Source organism: Bemisia tabaci, chromosome 4 (genome assembly GCF_918797505.1).
Source record: "Bemisia tabaci chromosome 4, PGI_BMITA_v3".
Classification (NCBI taxonomy): Eukaryota; Metazoa; Arthropoda; class Insecta; order Hemiptera; family Aleyrodidae; genus Bemisia; species Bemisia tabaci.
Window position 1 is genome coordinate 32,362,637 of NC_092796.1, and position 22,311 is coordinate 32,384,947.

The 22,311-nt window shown below is 42.2% G+C and overlaps 1 protein-coding gene across 1 annotated transcript in view; it reads left to right on the plus strand.

The window, feature by feature from the left end:
* sn (fascin domain-containing protein singed) overlaps window positions 1-22,311 on the plus strand; it is a 72,080-nt gene that overhangs the window by 44,856 nt on the left and 4,913 nt on the right. Inside the window, exons 4-6 of the mRNA XM_019050518.2 lie at window positions 13,022-13,445; window positions 21,032-21,188; window positions 22,129-22,290. Coding sequence (XP_018906063.1) covers window positions 13,022-13,445; window positions 21,032-21,188; window positions 22,129-22,290 — 743 coding nt within the window. The remainder of the gene's footprint in view (window positions 1-13,021; window positions 13,446-21,031; window positions 21,189-22,128; window positions 22,291-22,311) is intronic.

Sequence of the window (22,311 nt, forward strand, 5' to 3'; positions counted from 1 at the left end):
ATGATCGACGGAACTCTAAATCGATTGACATATCCGCGACAAATCTTCAAAAGCCGTGAGTTGGTTGCAAATCCGTGAGTCGATCGACAAAATCTGTTGAATCTATCGACAAAAGCTGTCGAATCGATCGATAAAACCTGTGAGACGATCGACAAAACCCTGAGTCAATCGACAAACTTTTGGATCACGGGGAATTCCAAGAAGTCGGTTGGCCCTATTCTCTCTGTATTAATGGCGTCCTGTGAGGTACGTCGTTTTGTCAACGAACCGAAGAAATCGCTCCGCTCTATACTGCCGTGCTAAGGAAGAACGCCGCATGAACATTCGAGAGTTGCCAAATTGCCCCGGAAAAAACATGTATGTTTGACGAAGTTCATGCATATTTTTCCTTGAAATTTTCAGATATTTTCGATTAAATTTCGAACAAAATACTCTGAAAAATTGGAAGAAAAATATTTACAATTTCCCCAATAAATTCGTACTTTATCGGAGGAAATTTGGCAACGCCTGGAGGTTCATACGGCGTTTTTCCTTAGCATGGCAATATAGTGCCTCCACTGCCACTCGGATCTCCATTAATTTAGACGTATTTAAATTAAAAGAAACTACCTTCAATGTGACGTGGGCCCTATGGTCCATGAGAATGCACACATGCCATGGCCCATGTCACAAATGGATATAGCTCTTTCTGTATTAAGTGCGCCCAAATCGGGAATAAAAAACGAGCGACAGCTGTTAAATTTAATAATGTATCCAAATGATCCCGGTATCCGTAAATCAGCGAGACCGCTCCCCGGGCACGAGTTCTCTTAACGACTTGATCCTTCGTTTTCCTCCGTTAATCCAAGCAGTAAAATACCTCCGCTAAGACAATCTGTTTTGAGCTCTGAATTATTTTTGAGGTAATTTTTTCCGCAGAGCGAACCTCGAGTTTAATTGCTTTGGCAGCAGTTGGATCCGGGAGTCCGGCACGAGCGCCCGTTTACTAGCAGTCCAGTGCTGCCATTTTATTTTCCCAGCGATTCCGGGGTCGCCGGAATTAATTCCGGTTTTTAGAGGTTTATAGGTTTTTATAAAGTTTTTTAGAGTCTAGCAGCGTGTCTAGCAGCAGGATTTTCCCAATTCTATCAGGATTTAAGGTCAATCAGGACTTAATCCCGATTTCATCAGGATTTAAGGAAAAATCCGTCGTAAAATCAGGATTTGCGAAAAGTCGGCCCTCCGATCGGATATTTTTATCGGGCTATTTTTGTGAAGTTGGATTCGGCAATTTTTCTCAAAATTTTTCTCCGCCAAAAATCAGGATTCAGCAGTCAAAAATTAGGAAAAATCAGGATTTCCCAAAATGAGAAAAAACTAGTCACCCTATTTAGGCTTGCGATCCAAGAGACTTTTTTCCCAGTGGTTTTCTCCGACCCCTTTCTTTCTCGGGTCAGCGCATGCCCGTCGACGAGAACAAGGGGAAAATCTGATGGTTCCAGTCCACACGACAACGAACTTTCGTAATATTTCAAGTATAAAGGATGATTTTCATATTTTCCTGCAATTAGCGCGGCCGCCGGAATGAAGGAGCGACAAGAGTTCAAAGCTCCGGCCGCAAGTGTGGGCATGAGCCGCGGCGAACGCATGTCCGGGTGCGTTCAGGGTTCACGCCGAAACGGAGTTAAGCGTCCATCCAATCTGGAGTTCTCCCAGAATCCTCTGATCTCGTTTTCACGCGGGAATGTATTATTCATGATGGGCGGTGGGCACCGGTGCCACGCGCCGGGACCCTGGACGCCAAGTTCCAGTTGACTGTTCACCGTGAACATAGGAGTAGGTCAACCTCGAGCACCGATATGGGGAGAATACGGACTTGTGGAAATATGGAGCTCTCAGGGCCCAAAAGGGCATTCAGACTTCCAACACGAAAAACGCTAGAAAAGTGTCGCTGCGAATCTTCAAATTGGACGTATTTGGGCTGCGTTCCGCAAAAAAGAACCAAGTCACATCAGCTATTGCCAAATTTAATCGAGCAATCTCATTTTTTACACGAAAACGGTTGTGCGGATTTTTGTGCAAATTTCCGTGAATTCTCTGCGTGGTACAAAGTAAATTCTTGACAATTTTCAAAGGAATCCGCACAAACGTTCTCTTGTGAAAAATTGAAATGCCCGGCTACATATTTGGTGAAAGCTGATGTGGCTTGGTTCCTTTCCCTGGTAAAAATTGGCGATTGGAACTACGTTTCAAAATACCATAGAAGTTCTTATAGCCGACTGAAGGAAGCGATAGAAAATCATATAGCTGGTAGAAGGCGGAAAAAATCATACGGCCGGGCTACACGGAGCGATAAAAAAGTATACAGCCGGGCTATAATTCCTATTGCCGGGCTTTACACTTTATCGCCTGGCCGTTGCTTTTTCGCCATCTGCTTTAAAAGGCTATAAGAAATTGTGTAGAAATTCGTGTGCTTTGTAAATCCTTAAGTTTGTGCGGAATCACCTTAATATTTACAAAACGCACATTATATTTTCCTTTACTACATATTTTTTTTCATCAATTAAAATGAGAATAATCCATACAGAGTGTGCAAACAATTCAAAGTCATGAGTTGAAAAACGCTGACACCACGAGATTAAATATTAGAGCCCAACACAAAGCGGAGCGGCAGCGCACTGGCGCCTACAAACCTAACAGGGATACTTCACGCATTGCGCAATGCGTGAAGTATCCCTGTTAGGTTTGTAGGCGCTAATGCGCATTCCGCGCTGGCTGCCCGCCCGCCGCGCCGCGGCGTACCACGGCGCTTGAAGCAACTATTTCACACCAGAGGTATTGCACAGTATCATACGAAATTAAAGGCGCTCCAACATATTAGGAACGGCAGGCATCCTTCAAAAGTACGGAGCTTTCCTCGCAAAATAAATCAAGATACTACGGCCCAAGAAGAGAGCGGTAGTCCAAAAACTCACTAAGTCCTAGCATCCGGAATTAGTAACGATTAGCATACACTTTATCGCCAGGCTGTTGCTTCATAGCCATCGGCTATAAAAGGCTGTAAGAAATTGTGTTGCCGGCTATAGAAGCTATTGGAAATCTTACAGCCGGATGTAGGTCTATGGTATTTTGGAACACAGCTTCTACTGCCAAATTTTACCAGGGTTCTGCTAAACGCGGTCAATTTATGCTGGAAGGAGCCAGAAAAGGGGGAAAAGAAGGAGTGTGCTCGTTAGTTGAGGGCTGTAAGAATGAATGGGAATTATAAAGCGCCAGTGGCGTCAGCGGCAGACAACATACGCGAATCCTGCGATCCACAGGCCATGGAGCCCTTAGGGCCAAACCTTTTTCTTGTTTCTTTGTAAGGAGTCAGAGAAAAGTCAGGGCATTCCAGGAATTTTCCCAAAAGTCGGGAAATTTGGAAATGCGATTAAACTTCTAACTCGGGTAAATTTCGCAGCTTTACAAACAAATATTACCTCAGTTCCGTCATTTTCAATTTAGTCAATAAACGAATTCCCCCGCATTTTACGTCGATCTGTACCTGTAATTTTGATCATTTTCATCGTTTGGCGAGGGAAAACCCAGAAAAATCAGGGAATTTTTACCCGAGAGTCCAGAAACACCGTGGTACGGTTTCTGATCGTTTTCACTTTGAACTCGTTGGTTTGCATGCGAGGTTATACCGGAGAGACGGCAAGCGTAGCTGGAAGACGGATTCTGTCGGACTTCTAACGCCCACGTTTTCATTTCCAAGCTCCGTGAAAAACGGGAACAGGAGATACTGCCGATCACGCAAAAGAGCCGCAAGCACATCTCAGCATGAGACACGGTTAGCATACACTCTTACGTCTCTCGAGGCTCATCCTAAACTCCACTTACGGCTCTTACGGAAGCAGAAGGAGCGTGAGGCGCAGTCGCCATACTTCCCATTTCTGCGCAAGCGCGGATGGGCTCAGATCCAGCTGCTATCCCGGTTCAGTTTGACAATACGCCGCGTGCGGTCATGTTGCTCTCCCGTGCTTGTATCAACAACCGCGTAAGTTCAATTAAAAACCATACGAAAACTCGCGGTTTTCGCCCTGCACGCCAGAGCTGTGCCCATCCTCGTGTAACCAACCGGCGCACAGCAGGTCGAGGCTGCACATGATGTGGAAACTTTGAAAAGCTTATATCCAGCGGCGTGGCGAGCTTTGCAATAAATCGATTGATCGGCTATGTAAACCTATGAAAAAGGATCGATGAATAGAGTGTTCGCAACGGAAGTCTTAATAGTCGATTCTTTACCACAGCTTTAAATGGGAGAAATATCGATAATCGATCATTTACGCCTCACCGTTGCTCTTATCGTCATTGATACCTAGCGTAGAAAGATGAAGGGTCTCATGGGATCTCTCGTATCATTTTCTGTAAGATTTAGTCCTTTAAATTTATACTGTGGCCGAATAAAACGCACCAATATTCGCAGTTTTTTAGTCCAAAAATTCATGTTCGACCTCTCCAGAAGTCTCGTTCCACTGTGCCCCGCGTCCCTGGCCACTGAGCACGCCTCCATCTTTTTTTCAGCTTTTCACCCGGTTTGGTCCCGATCCATTCGCAGATTAACAAACGGATTTACACCTTTTTTCATACGTGTACCACATTTTAAGTACCGTGCTCCCGGGAGAACAACAAGTAATGAAATGATCATAAATGAGTTCTCAACTCTGTATCATCTGGTTTAAATCGGGGGAAAAAATGAAATTTCTCCCTTAATTTTTCAACGCAGGGCTCACGCAAAATTACGCCTAGAGCTAGTTGACCGACTCGTTTTGACAAATATGCGCCTGGATTGTTGAATCGAATGACCTTAATCGATAAACTTCACTTCTAAGATAGGGATGTATCTACCAATTTGAGTGGTGAGCCCGCTATATAGATGAGTGCATGAGATGTGAACATGAACATCTTCGTAGACCCTGGTAAAAATTGGCAGTAGAATCCGTGTTCCAAAATACCATAGACCTACAGCCGGCTGTAAGATTTCTAATAGCTTTTATAGCCGGCAACACAATTTCTTATAGCCTTTCATAGCTGATGGCGATTAAGCAACAGCCTGGCGATAAAGTTTATGCTAAACGTTACTAATTACGGATGCCAGGACCTAGTGGCCGTAGTATCTTGATTTAGTTTGCGAGAGAAGCTCCGTACTTTTGAAGGATGCCTGCCATTACTATGTTGAAGCGCCTTCAATTTCATATGATACTGTGCAATACCTCTGGTGTGAAATAGTTGCTTCAAGCGCCATGGTACGCTGCGGCGCGGCGCGGCGAGCGGGCAGTCAGTGCGGAACGCGCATTGGCGCCTACAAACCTAACAGGGATACTTCACGCATTGCGCAATGCGTGAAGTATCCCTGATAGGTTTGTAGGCGCCAGTGCGCCGCCGCTCCGCTTTGTGTTAGGCTCTAATATTTAATCTCGTGGAGTCAGCGTTTTTCAACTCATGACTATGAAATGTTTGCACACTCTGTGTGGATTATTCTCATTTTAATTGATGAAAAAAAATATACAGTAAAGGAAAATATAATGTGCGTTTTGTAAATATTAAGGTGATTCCGTACAAAATTAAGGATTTACAAAGCACACGAATTTCTACACAATTTCTTATAGTCTTTTATAGCCGATGGCGAAAAAGTGTAAAACCCGGCAACCCGGCGAAAGAAACTATAGCCCGGCTGCATAATTTTTTATCGCTTCGTGTAGCCCGGCCGTATGATTTTTTCCATTTTCCACAGCCAGCTATATGATTTTCTATCGCCTTCTTCAGTCGGCTATAAGAACTCCTATGGTATTTTGAAACGCAGCTCCTATCGCCAATTTTTACAAGGGGAGTTGTACAGCGGCGACAGGATTCTCTTGAACTCTCCGTTCTATTTGATTCTGCGGAGACTTTAATGCAACATAGAAAAAGCAACTAATCTATACACGTAATAGCTTTCCTATCAATTTGCAATAATCTCACGCCACTGTTTGAAATCAATATTTTCATTCGTCTCATCAAGCCTCAGCTGTTATATTTGTTAATTTGGCGCAAAGAGAACGAGCTGATAATCCTGTTTACCGTCGAATATTTTTTCTGAACTTCGGGTCCGTTCCGCCCACCTCGTAATAACTTAAGCTGCTTTTTTCTGAGTATCTATCGCTCGCAACGATCCAAGCCCTAAGCTCAAATCTCGACTGGAAAGTTGGCATAATCCTGAAATGAATTTAACAAACTGTTGCTTCGAAAAAAAAAAAAATATATTCTTGCGTTTAGCTCGTCCAGCCGTAATGAAAAGATAATCAAATCACGATGACGCTCTTGTGTAAACCTTGCCGGTATCGTTTTTTTAAAGCATAAAAGTAAATCGATTAATTCTTGAGCTACTCATTTTTATTGCATATATAATATGTTGCAAGCAAATAGTAAATTTTGACAAATGCCCAGGCAGATAGTGAAATATTCTTACCTAGATTGAAGTTATGATTCTTTTCCGAATGTTACGCAAAATAATTCTTTGTAAAAATATGCAATGGTATTTACACGAGTTTTAGCTCCTGGACAAACATTTACCTTGAAATTCTCACCATGTCATAAAATTGCGGATTTCCTAAAATTTGAACATTTAAATATATTGGAGGCATTTGAAGAGGAAGGAACAAGAAGAGTGCGTATAGGTTGGATCTATTATTTTTCCCAAAATATTGTAAACTCGAGAACTCTTTGCTATAAATTGACAAAATTTTGTAAACCGTCAAAATTTGACTATCTGCCTCGGCATTTGATAAAATGCATGATTTGACTAGTTGCCTATAACATTTATAATCTCAATTTAGTCAGGATGATATTGACGGAGTCCCAATCAAGAGGTCCTAATCATTTAAGTTATTAAATAATGCACATTTACAGACACCAATGTAAGAGGGGGGTAAACTATCGAATTTATTTAACTTTTTCCCGTCAGCGCAAGCTTGTAGTGTACAAAGCCTTTTGTGCCAGAAACTGTAGGTTTACGGATTATTTAATACAATTTTCTTTTGAAACTCAATAGATTTTTTAAAAATTCAAGTGCTCTTAAATCCGCCCTCCTCAACTCGGCTCGTGTTTGGTAGTGTTTGGCCACAAAAACTAACTTTTCTGTAGGTGTCTTTTCCTTAAACTGCTGTTAGCTGTGATAACTAGGGGCCGTCCATAAAATAAGTAACGTTACATTTGCGGTTTTTTTACCCCCATTTGTCATTTTTTTGCTCGAAAAATGAGAAAACTCATATTCTGCTCATGCCTTATTATGCCTCTTAGTTCATTGTCCATTATAAGTTGTTGGTCTCTCTACCGGAACATATTTTCTTTTTCAAAATCCATGCAATTATAAATTATGCTGTTCTTGTGGGACTTCCTTCAGTCTGAAGTAAATTACAAGTTTTTGTCAAATCCCAATTTGATAAGAGAAAAACAACCCGTAAGTGAAGTGGGTGACTCATCTACGACTTCTCGTCAGAAAGATTTGAACGGATGGGTCTATTGTTTCCATCGCTTGTGTATTTTCTTCCTTTGTCTAGTGTCGCTGCACCCTTCTTTCTTTCCCACTGGTTGCAAACAGAGTTGGATTATTCCATTATCTCCGATTTTTTTCTCTCTCATATTTCTCAGAATATCTTCCTGCAATCTGTCTAATGACTAATTGCATCGAAGTGCATCGTTTACGTGTTGCCAAACTATCGATTTTATTTACTCGTCGTTTCTCAAAATCCCCCTCCATTCGGAATTCACCCCTGAAATCGTTTTGAAAATTTGAACCCCGAGACAAATTCAACCCTAACTATACCGTAATTCAGACCCAAACTATCCGCACCTGAAGGACTGATTTTTGTTCACACTTTCTTAGACAAAGTCGGTATAAAAGTGACCATCTCAACACCCGCGGGATGATCATTGGCATTGCTAGACAGCTATAGACAAAGGAGGCAAATGGAAACTGGAGCGATCCCAATGGCGTGGCGTGCTTTGCGATATATCGATTGATCTGCCATTAAGGTGTTCGCAACGAACACCTTAATAATCGATTCTTTACTACAGCTTCAAATGGAGAAATATCGATAATCAATCATTCACTCCACGCCACTGAGAGATCCTATTGGTGGAAGTGGGTGTTCGCAATGGACAAAGGAGGTAAGTTATAGACTAATGCAACGGCAACCCACGAGATACCATCAGATGTTAGTCCTGGGTCATTCCACGTCAACGCAACCAAGCTCGGAACCCAACCCCCTCCGATTTGGCTGAAATTTGGTATACGGGGTCTTTACATCATTCTAAGAAACCTATTTGAAGGGTTTTCCCATCCGACGCCCCGTTCGCGAGATATCGACCCCCAAAGATGGGTGAATTTTAGCGATATTCAAAAACGCCCGTTTTAGCGATTCTCATTTTCTCGACTTCCCTCTCTTCGACTCTCTGTAGCGAGACTCTGTATCAATCGATCATACTTTGAAAGAGTGTTTCTAGACCAATTTTTCATGTAGATTCTGAATATGCCATCAAAATTGAGCTAAAAATAATTTAAATGGCCGTAATTTAGAGTTTTTTAAAATTTACGATTTTTTCGCCATTCAATGTTCAAACTGCATTATCTAAAAAACAGTCTCTCCGATTTTCGATTTTTTTTTTATACTTCAAGCTTAGGATATATACTTTTGGTTGATATACTTTTTTCAATTGCCATCGGACGGTTAAGGGCCTAAAAAAATTCAAATAGGCCAAAAAAGGCCAAAAATTGGTAAAAAAGGACGATTTTTCACACGTTAATCCAAATATTTTGATAATGAACTCTTCAATTATCGATATTTTTTCCCACTTTACCCTCTGACATGTATAAAAACGGACTATCAACGCTTTCTATACATGCACCGATCGATTAACGGCCTGATAGAAACCGGGAACCGACCGAAAATCCTCGAAATTGACGCAAAAAGACGATTTTTCACACCGTAACCGATGCATTCCATGGATTGTAACTGCAAATTCCAATTTTCTCTCTCTATTTCAACCTTAAGGTGTACACTTTCGAGTAATAAACCCTTACTAACGTGCATCGATGGGGCACGGATCCAAACGGAAATGAAAACCGGCCGGAAATGCTCAAAAATGACGGGAAAAGGCGATTCATTGCATAGTCAGGGGAGCAGGTGTTCGAAAATTACGTCCCGTTTGCACGTTTGTGATGCAAGTTTACTCTCTTCATTTTAGTCCCTAGGATGAGAAAATCTTTGGTGGACTCTCCGATTTTGATGCCAAGGCCCCAAAAACAAGATGGCGGCCAAAGTGGAGGCTGAAATTGAAATTTTGGTAAAACGGCACAAAACGTCAAGAGAGGTGTCGATTCTCATGTTTTTTGGATCGTGGATTCCAGAAAAATTGTCATATAGACCCATCGACCCACAGAAATGCCCAAAATCCAAGATGGCGCCCGATTTTGGCTCTTTAGTGGCTAAAACGTCAAATGCGGAGCAAAGAGAGGAGTAAACACTCTATATATCTGTTTTCGAAGTCACAGATTCCAAAAAAATAGGAGAAAAAAACATTTCATGCCATATGGTGCTGATTTGGACCATGCAAAGGCCGAACGCGGCAGTCATTTTGATTAGAGTGTTTAGGAACACTCTAATCGAAATCATTTTCCGGGTCAGTTTCTATAATTAGCATTATTGGTTTTTTTAGGACCGGTACCCCTGCAGAATATGAGTAAAGTTCTCAAATACTCAATAAAACTATTGGTGATCAGCAAAGCATTGGGTTGGAGGATGGGCAGCAGATCAAAGGCGCACTACAGGTCCTTGGGGGTTCCGTTGACCCGGGATGGAAGAACGGATAAAGGAAGGCTACAGCTATATTCAATGGAATCCTCTGGGATCCGTAGATTTCCAAAGAGAACAAGAGGAAAATTTACAACGTTGAAGACAAAAGTATTCTTACATATATGACAGTGAAGTTTGGCAGTTGAAGGAACGGACACAGGGGATGCTAAGAGCAGCGGAAATGGATTTCTAGAGGAGGTCGCTGTAGGAATTTTTAGAAGCGATCGGGTCCGCAATGAAAGAGTGCGTCAGATCATGGGAGTAGAAAATGACATCGTATTCGACAGCATGATAAGACAGCTTGACTGGTATGGCCATGTCAATAGAATGATGGACGAAGGACTGCCGTAAAAGATGCTTGATTGGGTTTCTCCTGGGAGGAGACATAGGGGATACCCAGTGGAAGGGTGGTGACATAGGGTTTTAGAAAAAATGAGGGTATGTAAACTCCCTGAAAGGCCTTAGGAGGATCGGGAACTTTGGCGGCTAGGTGTCGCAGAGCGTCAGAGAGCGCTATTAAAGCGGCTTTGTATGTATGTGTAAAATATTAATTAATATCGAAATTGAGAGTATCAGGTACTCCCCGGCAATAGCACTGTTTAACAAGCAAAAAAATTACAACCATGTCTCCCGGACGAGATAAGGTGATTCCTGATTCCTACGTATTTTAAGGGGCTGAATCCGGAAACCTCCGTTCTTTTCCGTCACCCTACAATTCTCTGGAAAAGCCGATTCCGCCCGAAAAAATTCCCATTATAATGGTTAGTTTTTTGGAAAATCGAGCGGTGATCGGGAAGATTAAACGCAATTTTCAGATTTAGTGGCTCAAAACACATCGGAATAGTTTTATTGCGTATTTGAGAACAAATTTACCCATATTCTGCAGGGGTACCGGTCCTAAAAAAAAACCAATAATGCTAAATATAGAAACTGACCCGGAAAATGTTTCGATTAGAGGGTTCCTGAACACTCTAATCCAAATGACTGCCGAGTTCGGCCTTTGCATGGCCCAAATCAGCACCATTTGGCACGAAATGTTTTTTTCTCCTATTTTTTTGGAATATGTGACCTCGAAAACAGATATATGGACTAGATTTTGCAATTAGGAACTACAATGTCTGGCTCGGTTAAAGAACAACGTAAGTACCATTAGTTGCCCTGTGAACATAAGTGTTTTTCCGGAGGAGCCAGAATTTATAGTTCCAAATTGCAAAATGCAATCCATATAGAGTGTTTACTCCTCTCTTTGCTCCGCATTTGACGTTTTAGCCACTAAAGAGCCAAAATCGGGCGCCATCTTGGATTTTGGGCATTTCTGTGGGTCGATGGGTCTGTATGACAATTTTTCTGGAATCCACGATCCAAAAAACATGAGAATCGACACCTCTCTTGACGTTTTGTGCCGTTTTACCAAAATTTCAATTTCAGCCTCCACTTTGGCCGCCATCTTGTTTTTGGGGCCTTGGCATCAAAATCGGAGAGTCCACCAAAGATTTTCTCATCCTAGGGACTAAAATGAAGAGAGTAAACTTGCATCACAAACGTGCAAACGGGACGTAATTTTCGAACACCTGCTCCCCTGACTATGCAATGAATCGCCTTTTCCCGTCATTTTTGAGCATTTCCGGCCGGTTTTCATTTCCGTTTGGATCCGTGCCCCATCGATGCACGTTAGTAAGGGTTTATTACTCGAAAGTGTACACCTTAAGGTTGAAATAGAGAGAGAAAATTGGAATTTGCAGTTACAATCCATGGAATGCATCGGTTACGGTGTGAAAAATCGTCTTTTTGCGTCAATTTCGAGGATTTTCGGTCGGTTCCCGGTTTCTATCAGGCCGTTAATCGATCGGTGCATGTATAGAAAGCGTTGATAGTCCGTTTTTATACATGTCAGAGGGTAAAGTGGGAAAAAATATCGATAATTGAAGAGTTCATTATCAAAATATTTGGATTAACGTGTGAAAAATCGTCCTTTTTTACCAATTTTTGGCCTTTTTTGGCCTATTTGAATTTTTTTAGGCCCTTAACCGTCCGATGGCAATTGAAAAAAGTATATCAACCAAAAGTATATATCCTAAGCTTGAAGTATAAAAAAAAAATCGAAAATCGGAGAGACTGTTTTTTAGATAATGCAGTTTGAACATTGAATGGCGAAAAAATCGTAAATTTTAAAAAACTCTAAATTACGGCCATTTAAATTATTTTTAGCTCAATTTTGATGGCATATTCAGAATCTACATGAAAAATTGGTCTAGAAACACTCTTTCAAAGTATGATCGATTGATACAGAGTCTCGCTACAGAGAGTCGAAGAGAGGGAAGTCGAGAAAATGAGAATCGCTAAAACGGGCGTTTTTGAATATCGCTAAAATTCACCCCATCTTTGGGGGTCGATATCTCGCGAACGGGGCGTCGGATGGGAAAACCCTTCAAATAGGTTTCTTAGAATGATGTAAAGACCCCGTATACCAAATTTCAGCCAAATCGGAGGGGGTCGGGTTCCGAGCTTGGTTGTGTTGACGTGGAATGACCCTCCTTCATTTCCCCCCATAGTCAATTGCAGCTACCTGTTGCAACCAATAGGATCGCTCCATTTACCCGTCGTATTCTTTGTCTGTGGCTTTGTCTTTGCCGGGAGCGTTGTCTATCGCTACCAATAATCAGCCTGGGGGGTGGGCCTCTTGGCTGTAATATGATGACCACAGCGAAGTTTCCGGGAAATGTTGAGTTTTTTCAATAATAAATCAAATTACAGAGTGGGTAACAACACTGAAAAAAATAGTATGGTAACGTTTACCATAAGTCTACTTGATTCCTTACACAGTGATACTCTTTAGTGAAAGTAACCATAATTATAGTAGTATTCACCAAAACTCTGGTGATACTTACCATAATATAGTATGCTACCGTAGAGTCTGGTGTTTATTGCCGTACATGTATCACTGTGTCAGAGTATGGTCAAATCTACCACATTATTTTTCAGTGAAGGCTGATTTTCACGTAAAATACTACCAGAGCGTTTCGGCTTAAAACGCAGCCTTCCTCAATTGGATAAAACAGTAACAAATTGTAAAAATCTAAAGACGTAGTATGGCTGCACCTTTCAAAGCGAGAATAGTGTCATCAATTTTTACAATGTTGTTGAATTTTTTTCTGTGTCTGTTGCAGGTGAACCTGCGTTCGGTCGGACGCAAGCGTTTCGCGCACCTGTCGGAGAACCTGGACGAGATCTACGTGGACGCGAACGTACCGTGGGGGGAGGACACGCTGTTCACCCTTGAGTTCCGGCTGGAGGACTCCGGGAAGCTGGGCAAGTACGCCCTTCACACTTGCAACAACAAGTACCTCTCGAAGGAGGGCAAGCTCTCGGAGAAGTGCACGGGAAGCTGTCTCTTCTCCATCGAGTACCACTCCGGGATGATGGCCCTGAGGGACAACTCCGGCGGCTACCTCTCGCCGATCGGCTCCAAGGCCGTCCTCAAGACTCGCTCCAACTCCGTGACCAAGGACGAGCTCTTCACCCTCCAGGACTCCCTCCCGCAGGCCAGCTTCGTCGCGGCCCTCAACTCCCGCTACGTCTCCGTCAAGCAAGGTACGGCCTTTATTTTCAAAGCCATCGGCGGATTCAGCAAATTGGCAACATTGTTTTTTCTCCATTTAACCTCTGGAAATGTATCGATTCCCGGAGGGGTCAGGTGCTCCGACAAGAATCGATTATTTAACATAGGTTCAAAGGGAGGAAATACAGTGTTGCCAATTTTCTGGATCCACCTATTTTCAAAGCACTCGACGCACAGAGGAACCAGTTAATGGAAGAGGTCGGACCATTGGCGGATCAAGCAAATCGGCAACATTGCTTTTTCTACATTTAAACCTATGGAAATGTATCGATTCTTGGAGGCGCTAGATGCTCCGGTAAGAATCGATTATTTAGCATAAGTTTAAATGGAGGAAATCCGGCGTTGCCACATCGCTGGATCCGCCTCTGGGCTGGCCATGAATTTTTCGGCTGAAATGCCAAATTTTGATGTTTACCTCGTCACAAATTCTATTTCAAGGGGTATTTCTGAAAGAAAATATTCTAAACACCCAATAGAACGACTTTTGAACTCTTTTGTTTCATATCTCTGGAAACATATAAGCTTTCGAAGTTTCTATATTTCGCCCCAACTTTCCCTATTGACTCTCGGTTAATATTGAACGTAGGAAGTTGCGGTTTGGACAGATCTTATTATTTTTAGCTCATCTACGGGAATCAAGAATCAAAACACGATTTTGTAACCAGCACGACTGACCCGTTCTCGGCGTTACAGATGCTTTACGAGAAGATTCACGGAAAAAAAAATTCGTGCGTGGGACCCGAAGTTTAGGTCATATGGATCTCTGAAGTTTTCGGATTGAGCATCTGAACACCTTAGGTCCAGCTCCTGAGGTTTAGATCACACATCTAAAACTTCAGTTCTTACATCTGAAGTACTTTGGTTCTCACATCCGAAAAACTTCGGTTCTCACATCTGAAGTACTTCAGATGTAAGAACTGGAGTTTCAGATGTGTGATCCGAACCTCGACAGCTAGACCTAAAGTGTTCAGATGCTCAATCCGAAAACTTCAGAGATTCATATGACCTAAACTTCGGGTCCCACGCACGAGGTTTTTTTCTGTTGGTGGGGGGGGGGGGGGGGGGTCAATAATCCGCCTTCTAGCATCACGCATTTTATGAACAATCTGTATCTCTAGTCTTGAGAGTATTTCGTCATAGTGAGAATCCATAAGAAAAATCGTTGCTGGAGTATGATCGGTCCGCAGGTGGAGAAATGAGAAATGAGAAATGCAAACACGACTAGCCAGTAAAAGCAAACGCTCGGAAGAAAGACACTCGGTAATGAATACCTACTCGACGAGCAGCGGCGACCAATTAAGGCGAATGCCTCAGGCCACTAAAAAGATTACGACGCTCATATTTTTCGTCTCTGTTCCGCGGCGGCGCGCGGCGAGAAATGTCGTTGCTCTGTAATCTTTTCCGCTCCGGTGCATCGCCGGAAAACCCCGACAAAAAACACCCAGTTCCGCAAGGTTTCCGGGGGAGTTGCGCGGGTTTGGCGAGCAGTGGACGGTGGATCTATGCGAAATAAGCTGGGAACTTACGACTCGATCCCGTCCGCCTAGAGACCCGACGCGTTGAGCCGCGGAGTCCGTAAGAAAGCTCGCAAATCGGGGCTCAGCGGAAACGGACATGGGAGGTTTTGCCACGGAGCGGTGATGCGGTTGCTCCGGGACCTAATCCGATGACCGATAGTGTGGGTCACTTGAGGTCGAGCGTAGCTGTTCGAATCCAATAAAGCCTTGTCCACATCTCGACGAGAAGCCGCAAGCGACAACCCGCTTACTGAAAACTGCGTAATTAGCTCCTTTTCAACGGCAAGCGGGATTTTACATATCGAAGGTGAAACTACCAAACCACGTATCTCGTTTGCGGTGTTTAAAAATCTACGCTAACATTTTATTTTTTTGAAGTAGACCAAATCAATATCATTCCTTGAAATTTTCACAGAATTTTCTCCGCACGAAAGGGAAAAATCACAGAAATTTTCAAGACTGGACGTTAAGTAGTTCTTCATTTAAAAAATAAAGTATGACAGGAAGTCTGCGACGTCGCAAACCGAGATACGTGGTTTGGTAGTTTCACCATCGATATTCTCTCGAAAAAAGGGAAGGAAGGAAAAACCAAGCAGGAAAGCTCTAATGTAATATGTTCGTATGAGAGAAAGCGCTCAGCTGTTTTTTGTGTAGGCGCGTTTTTAAGTTCCCGAAGAAGAGTTGGAAGAAGATGAGCACCGTTGAGATGAAGGAACTTGCTCACTAAAATTTCAACCATCGGTTTTTGAGAAAACTACATTAACGCTAAAAGAATACACAAATAAATGGACGGTCTAAGTCCGCAATCACGTATCTCGTTTGCGGTGTCTGAAAATCTCCGCCTCCAGGGCTGAGTTCGCCCTTGAAATTTCAAAAGGCCTCATAAATTTCAATTTTTTTGAAAAATTGATTTATTGGCCCCTTAATTCCTTTTCTTCACTCATGTTCCTAAATTTAATAATAATACATTTTCTTATTGTTCCTCACGCCTGTTTTTTCTTTCTTTCCAATTAGCTAGTCTTGTTACTCTCCTGTAAATAATATGGCATCGTAAAACAATTGTGTCCCTCAAAAAAAAGTCATGATTGTGCTATTCTTTTCAGTAGGTAAAATTCTTTTCTAAGATTAGAATAAATAGTATGTACCTAAGTACCTTTCTTTTCTATTGCTCTAAACTTTATTCGCATTTAAATGGTAAATTTCAAGAATTATAGATGAAGAGCCCAGTACTCAGTGCATTGTATGTTGTATGTAACGTTGGAGTACATATTTCTGCTGTTTTTTTTATTTTTTTTTTGGTTTTTTCTACCGTTTTTTTTTTGTTTTTATTTGTTTTTTTTTTTTTTACTGAAAATCATTTTCTTCACAGCGAATGCATGAAGTTTAGAGCCAAAAGAATACGAACAACGAAAAGTAAGGAAGGAATTTTATGATCAGTTTGTCTTAGTTGACCGACAAAAATCTACAGTACCAAAAATCTATGGCACGAATGCGGACAAAACAAACAACGACGGTTGAATCATTTCGATTTTAGCCGCCATTTTGTTGCGTGACGGCAAGAGGGCACGAGATACGACTCCCTAATACTCCCTATGCATATTCGTCTTGTTGTGGCAAGCAGTTGGGCAGAAAAAATTACTAGAATCACAATTACTGAAAATCAATCTTAGTTTTTAATTTTTCACGATTTTATTGAAATTTCATGAAATTTCAAGTGAAATTTCAAGTGAAATTTCAAAAGCCTAATTTTTCATGAAATTTTCCATCTCAGCTCCAGGGCCGGATCTATCTACTTGCCGCTCATGGGCCGCCTGTATTTTGCCGCCCCCTTCTCATTCGTTTTGAAACATCAATAAAAACCATCAAATGAACTTGCCAGCGCAGCGGAGGAGGGGTGCATAAGACGCGTTTACTCGTGTTGAACAAATTTTTCGGGAAAGCCCTGTCAACAATACCAGCAAAAGTTCACGGAACTTTGCGCGAAAGTTAAGTTTTGTAAACCTATCTCTGTATGGACAAGGCCTTGCTCTCATAAGAAATGGACGAAAAAATTATGAAAGAACAAACATAAATGTGGATTAATGATTTTAACTTCCGCCCCCGCGCCACGCAGACCGCACCGAGTTTGGCGCAATGCGTGAAGTATTCAGACAGTCTTGTAGGCGCTATGAGTTTCACGCCGACCGCTGCTGAACGCACTGTGTTTGACGCAATGCGTGAAGTATTCACGCAGTCTCGTGGGCGCTATGCGTTTCACGCTGATCGAACTGTGTTCCCCGCAATGCGTGAAGTATTCATGCATTCTTGTAGGCGCTATCCGTTCCACGCTGACCGCAATGACCGCTCTATGTTTGATGAAACGCGTGAAGTATGTGTGCAGTCTTGTAGGCGCTAATATGTGTTGCATGCCGATCGCCGCGCCAAGGGCTTCTCCTTTTCATCTCAAGTCCTCGTCATCATTTCTCTCTAAGTCCCGCCGTTCCTGGCCAAATTGCGTGTTTGGTTTCTTTCTTAGCTCGATTAATGAAATCTGCTTTCTCTTGTATCACTGAAAGACGACAGAATTAGAAATTACTATACTCTCAGGAAATGAGAGATTTTGTCGCCTTCTCTCGTTTGTAATTTTTTTTTCTAAATTCGATTTTTTTAATACCTACATTTAAAAAAATCGCAAAATTTGCCGCCCCCTATAGATTTGCCGCCATGGGCCGTGGCCCATGTGGCCACCCCCTTAATCCGGCCCTGTCCTCCTCTATGTTAATTTTTTAAAGGAGAATAAATTGACATCATTCCTTGAAGTTTTTGCAGAATTTTTTTTTTACAGAGAAGAAAAATCACGGCAGTTTAACGAATCGTTGAGTAGTTTTCCGTTTAAAAAATAAAGTATGACAGGAAGTCTGCGTCGTCCCAAACCGAGTTATGTGATTGCCGACTTACACCGTCGAAATATAATGAGCTACACTATCACCAAAGCATATAAAAGTAGCTTAAAAAAATTGATAATAAATACCCAGTTTTGGTGGCTCATCACTCAGCTCTCAGCTTTTCATAATATATATAGCTCTGTTTTCACGATCAAAATGGTGGTTCAAAAGAAAGCGATTTATCAGAATTCTAGCAACGAGATTAGCCAGATTTCGATGGATCGCTCCGTTTTGAGCCTCTGTCTCGATCGTGGGGACAGGATTTTTTCATTTTCGATTGTGGAAATTCCCGTAATTACATGCGTGCAATGGCGGAATAATCGATGGTAAAAATTCGCCCAATGTAATAAGGCAAACAAACCGGAAACTGTTGGAGGTTAGACGAGAGACTGGCAACGCACGGTGCAGAGCGTCGAGAATTGAAATTCGCCTAGCATCGGAAAGTCGTCATTTGTCGAAACGCTGTGTCTTACTTCATCCCATTAGTTAGTTCGTAAGCTCCGACTAATACCAATGAGCCAGCAAGAATGAGCCGCAGCTCTGCGCTACACCACGACCATGCCAAGGAAAGAATCTTTGTCTTTTGCCAAATTTCCCTTGATTGAATACGATTTTTCAGGCAAACTCGTGAATATTTTCCGTGTGGTCAAGAATTCTGTGGCTAGACAGAAACAGAGAAACACTATGCTGTCGTGCTAAGGAAGTACGCCGTACGAACCTTCAGGCGTTGCCAAATTTCCTTTGATAAAACACGAATTTCCTGGTTAACCTCTGAAGATTTTCCTTCCAGTTTTTCAGATAATTTTGTTCGCAATTTCACCTAAAGTTCCTGAAAATTTCAGGGAAAACTATACATATCTTCACTCAAAAATGAACGTTTTATCGAAGTAAATTTGGCAACTCTCGAATGTTCATACGGCGTTCTTCCTTATAGAATGGCAGTATGGCCGAGGCTCTTTTCTTTAATCTTCAAGGAGGAAAATTTCGGTTCAAGTGAGTGCTCTCGGAGCCGCACTTCGACAAATTATTTTCAATTCGACAATGTTGTTGGAAGTTTTCAGCGGGGGGGGGGGGATGCGGGGGTGCGGGGGAGAGGTCGGGGGAGGCAGTCTCGTCATGGATGGCGACGGCAACAACGACGCGACGGAACTTCTCAAAATTCATCGAGTGTCCACACTCAGTGGCGAGGCGCGAATGATCGATTATGGACATTTCTTCATTTGAAGCTGTGGTAAAGAATCGATTATCGTGGTGTTCGTTGGGAACACCCTGGCTATCGATCTTTTTCCATAGGTTCAAATGGCAGATCAATCGATATATCGCTGTCCACACTCCGCAGCGTGATGGTAGTGGTACCAGCGGAATAACCCGTCATAACCCAAGCCCGAGGTGGGCGACAAGCGGCACAATTGTCACCCTCGTAAAAACTCCGAATCAATACGCTTCTCTCACGAAAATTATTCGTCTGCACCGCACAATGGGACGAGGCAGCAAGAGAGGCCAATTTGATTCGGAAACTTTAAAAGTCCATATCTCAGAAAAACACACAAAATAGACGGATAAACAAGAAAATGGGCTAGCAAAGGCCGAAAAGAAATAAACAGAATGCCTGGGACGTGCCGCGGTGACTTTAACCTTCTTTAGGTACACCGTGTCAGCGGTACCAAGTTCTCGGGAATTTTTTACTGTGAGTACTGAACCCACGATTTGTGCAATATTTCAACCCCAAGGATCCAAATATTAACACCTACCTGATCTTAATTATTTTTCTCTCTCCTTTTCCATCTAATTCTTTTTATTCAGGCATAGAATAATTTACAGTATTTTCAGGCAGCATGCAAATCGCCGTCATGGTGTTATTTACAAGTTTCAACCTCATACGTACAATTGTGGTGCTTCAAAGCCTGCATAGCTGTTTCTAAATCATCATTTTTCTTTTTCTTTCGCAAGAAGTCAGGGAAATGTCAGGGAATTTCAGTATCAGATTTTTCCAAAGAGCCAGGGAACACTTAAGGACTTTTGAAATTCGATGAAACTTGCAACCCTATAGATGAAATTATGAGTGGCTCAGGAATTGAAATACAGTTCTTGTATCATGCATTTTAGTTTAGCTTGATGTCGGAATAACGAGTGATTTCTTTGCAATCTTCGTGTTTTTAATGACCATCTCAGTGAAACGTCCCCTAACTTTCACTCGATTCTCCCTACGGAAAATTATTTCGAAAGTGACATTTAGGTCAGTTACAAAAAATAGATTGTAGCCCAACTTCTGCGCTAACGTATGAATAACTGATAACGGAAGTGCTGAGAAATCAAGTTCGCCTTCAACTCGATGGATGCAATTTGAGCGGCTCAGAAGTTGTATCCCGCATTGTAATTTAGCTCGATGTCGGAACAACGAGTGACTATCTTTATAATCTTCTTGTTTTAAAGACAATCACAGCAAAGCGTCCAGTAAATTGTATTCGATTCTCCCCGCAGAAAATTCCCCTCCCCATTCCAATGTTGGAAAACAAAACAGAAATAATTTTTTCAGTTATTTTTCTTTTCTTCCTTCTTTTATTCTAAAATTTTCTTATCTTAACAAGCTTATCTTAATATAGCTGTTAGCCTTTGTAGTTGTACTTAAATTTAAGAGTTCTGAGCTATTGTTTATGGGTTTTTATGCACGGAGAAAAAAGCCTTGTGCGTGGGACGCGAAGTTTAGGTCATGTGGATCTCTGAGGTTTTCGGATTGAGCATCTGAAAACTTCAGGACTAGCTGTCGAGGTTCGGATCACACATCTGAAACTCCAGTTCTTACATCTGAAGTACTTCAGGTATGAGAACCGAAGTTTTTCGGATGTGAGAACCGAAGTTGCTCGGATGTGAAAACCGAAGTGCTTCAGATGTAAGAACTGAAGTTTCAGATGTGTGATCCAAATCTCAGCAGCTGGGCCTAAAGTGTTCAGATGCTCAATCCGAAAACTTCAGAGATCCATATGACCTAAACTTCGGGTCCCACGCACGAAGTTTTTTTCTCCGTGTATACCTCGCCGTGCACCTCGTCAGACTTCGTTAAAAAATGTTGCCCAATCAAATTTCTCAGTTTCTGAAAATTGTTCTCCAATGTTTCAGGAGTGGACGTGACAGCGAACCAAGATGAAATCTCCAACTACGAAACTTTCCAGCTGGAGTTCGACAAGTCAACAAGGAGGTGGTACATCCGCACCATGCAAGACCGTTACTGGACGTTGGAGACCAATGGCGGGATCCAGGCTGTCGCAGACAAAAGGTCCGCAATTTTCCTATCCATGTTTCCTTGCGCGCAAATGGAAGCCAACTCGTTTGTTGAAACTCGAGGGGCCCCTTGGCTTCCATGAGCGTTCCCTCAGAACAATGAAAAACCTGAGTCATAATTAAAAAAGACAGCGTGCTCATCTCTAGCACTGCTTTGCGATGAACCGATCGATCTGCCACTTAAACCTATGTAGAGTCCGCGCCAATAATTGGCGCGGACACAATAATCGTACACATAATTATTATGTGTACGATTTTTTAGAATGCGGCGGAAGATCCGCCATTATGATTCTTCCTTTTCCTTCCAATATGAAACTGACGTCACTCGATCGTCTGTCGCAGTTTAAAAGTGTACAACTTGTTTTGGCGTGGGCTCTGAAAAGATCGAGAATCAGGGTGCTCACAACGAACGCCTTAACAATTGGACCGCGTTTAACAGAAAGGAACCAAGCCACATCAGCTATTGTCTTCAACTGAACACTTTAATTTTTTACGAGAGAACGTTTGGGTGGATTCCTTCGAAAATTTTAAGTATTTTGCTTCGCACCGTGGAAAAAATTCACTGAAATTTGCAAGAAGATCCACGCAACCGTTTCCATGTATAAAATTTACCTTCTTGAAACGCACATTAGACTAATGATAATGCAAACTCCGATTCGAAATGTTGAACCGTGTTCCTATCAACAAGCGTAAGCACCGGAAACCAAAAATCAATATTTATGACCTCAATTCAATTTATTTTCGAACTGAACGATTTGAATCCCCCCCCCCACCGCATTTAAGGTAACCACACAATAAATTAAGTCGGAACGGAAATGTGAAGCACAGCAATGAAGGATCGCGATTTCGTAGTCTCGGACATTTTGCCATCAACTTGCTTGTTTACCTTTACATTGGTCATGTTTTTAAAATATAATTTTCCCGATTGTTTTCAGATCATCGAACGCTCTGTTTGATTTGGTTTGGCAAGGGGATGGATCCGTAGCGTTCCGAGCCAACAACGGAAAATACGTAGCAACGAAGCGATCCGGACACTTGTACGCTAACGCCGATTCTGTCGATGAACTCTCGAAATATTTCTTCTATCTCATCAACAGGTAACAGCACCCTTTAATCAC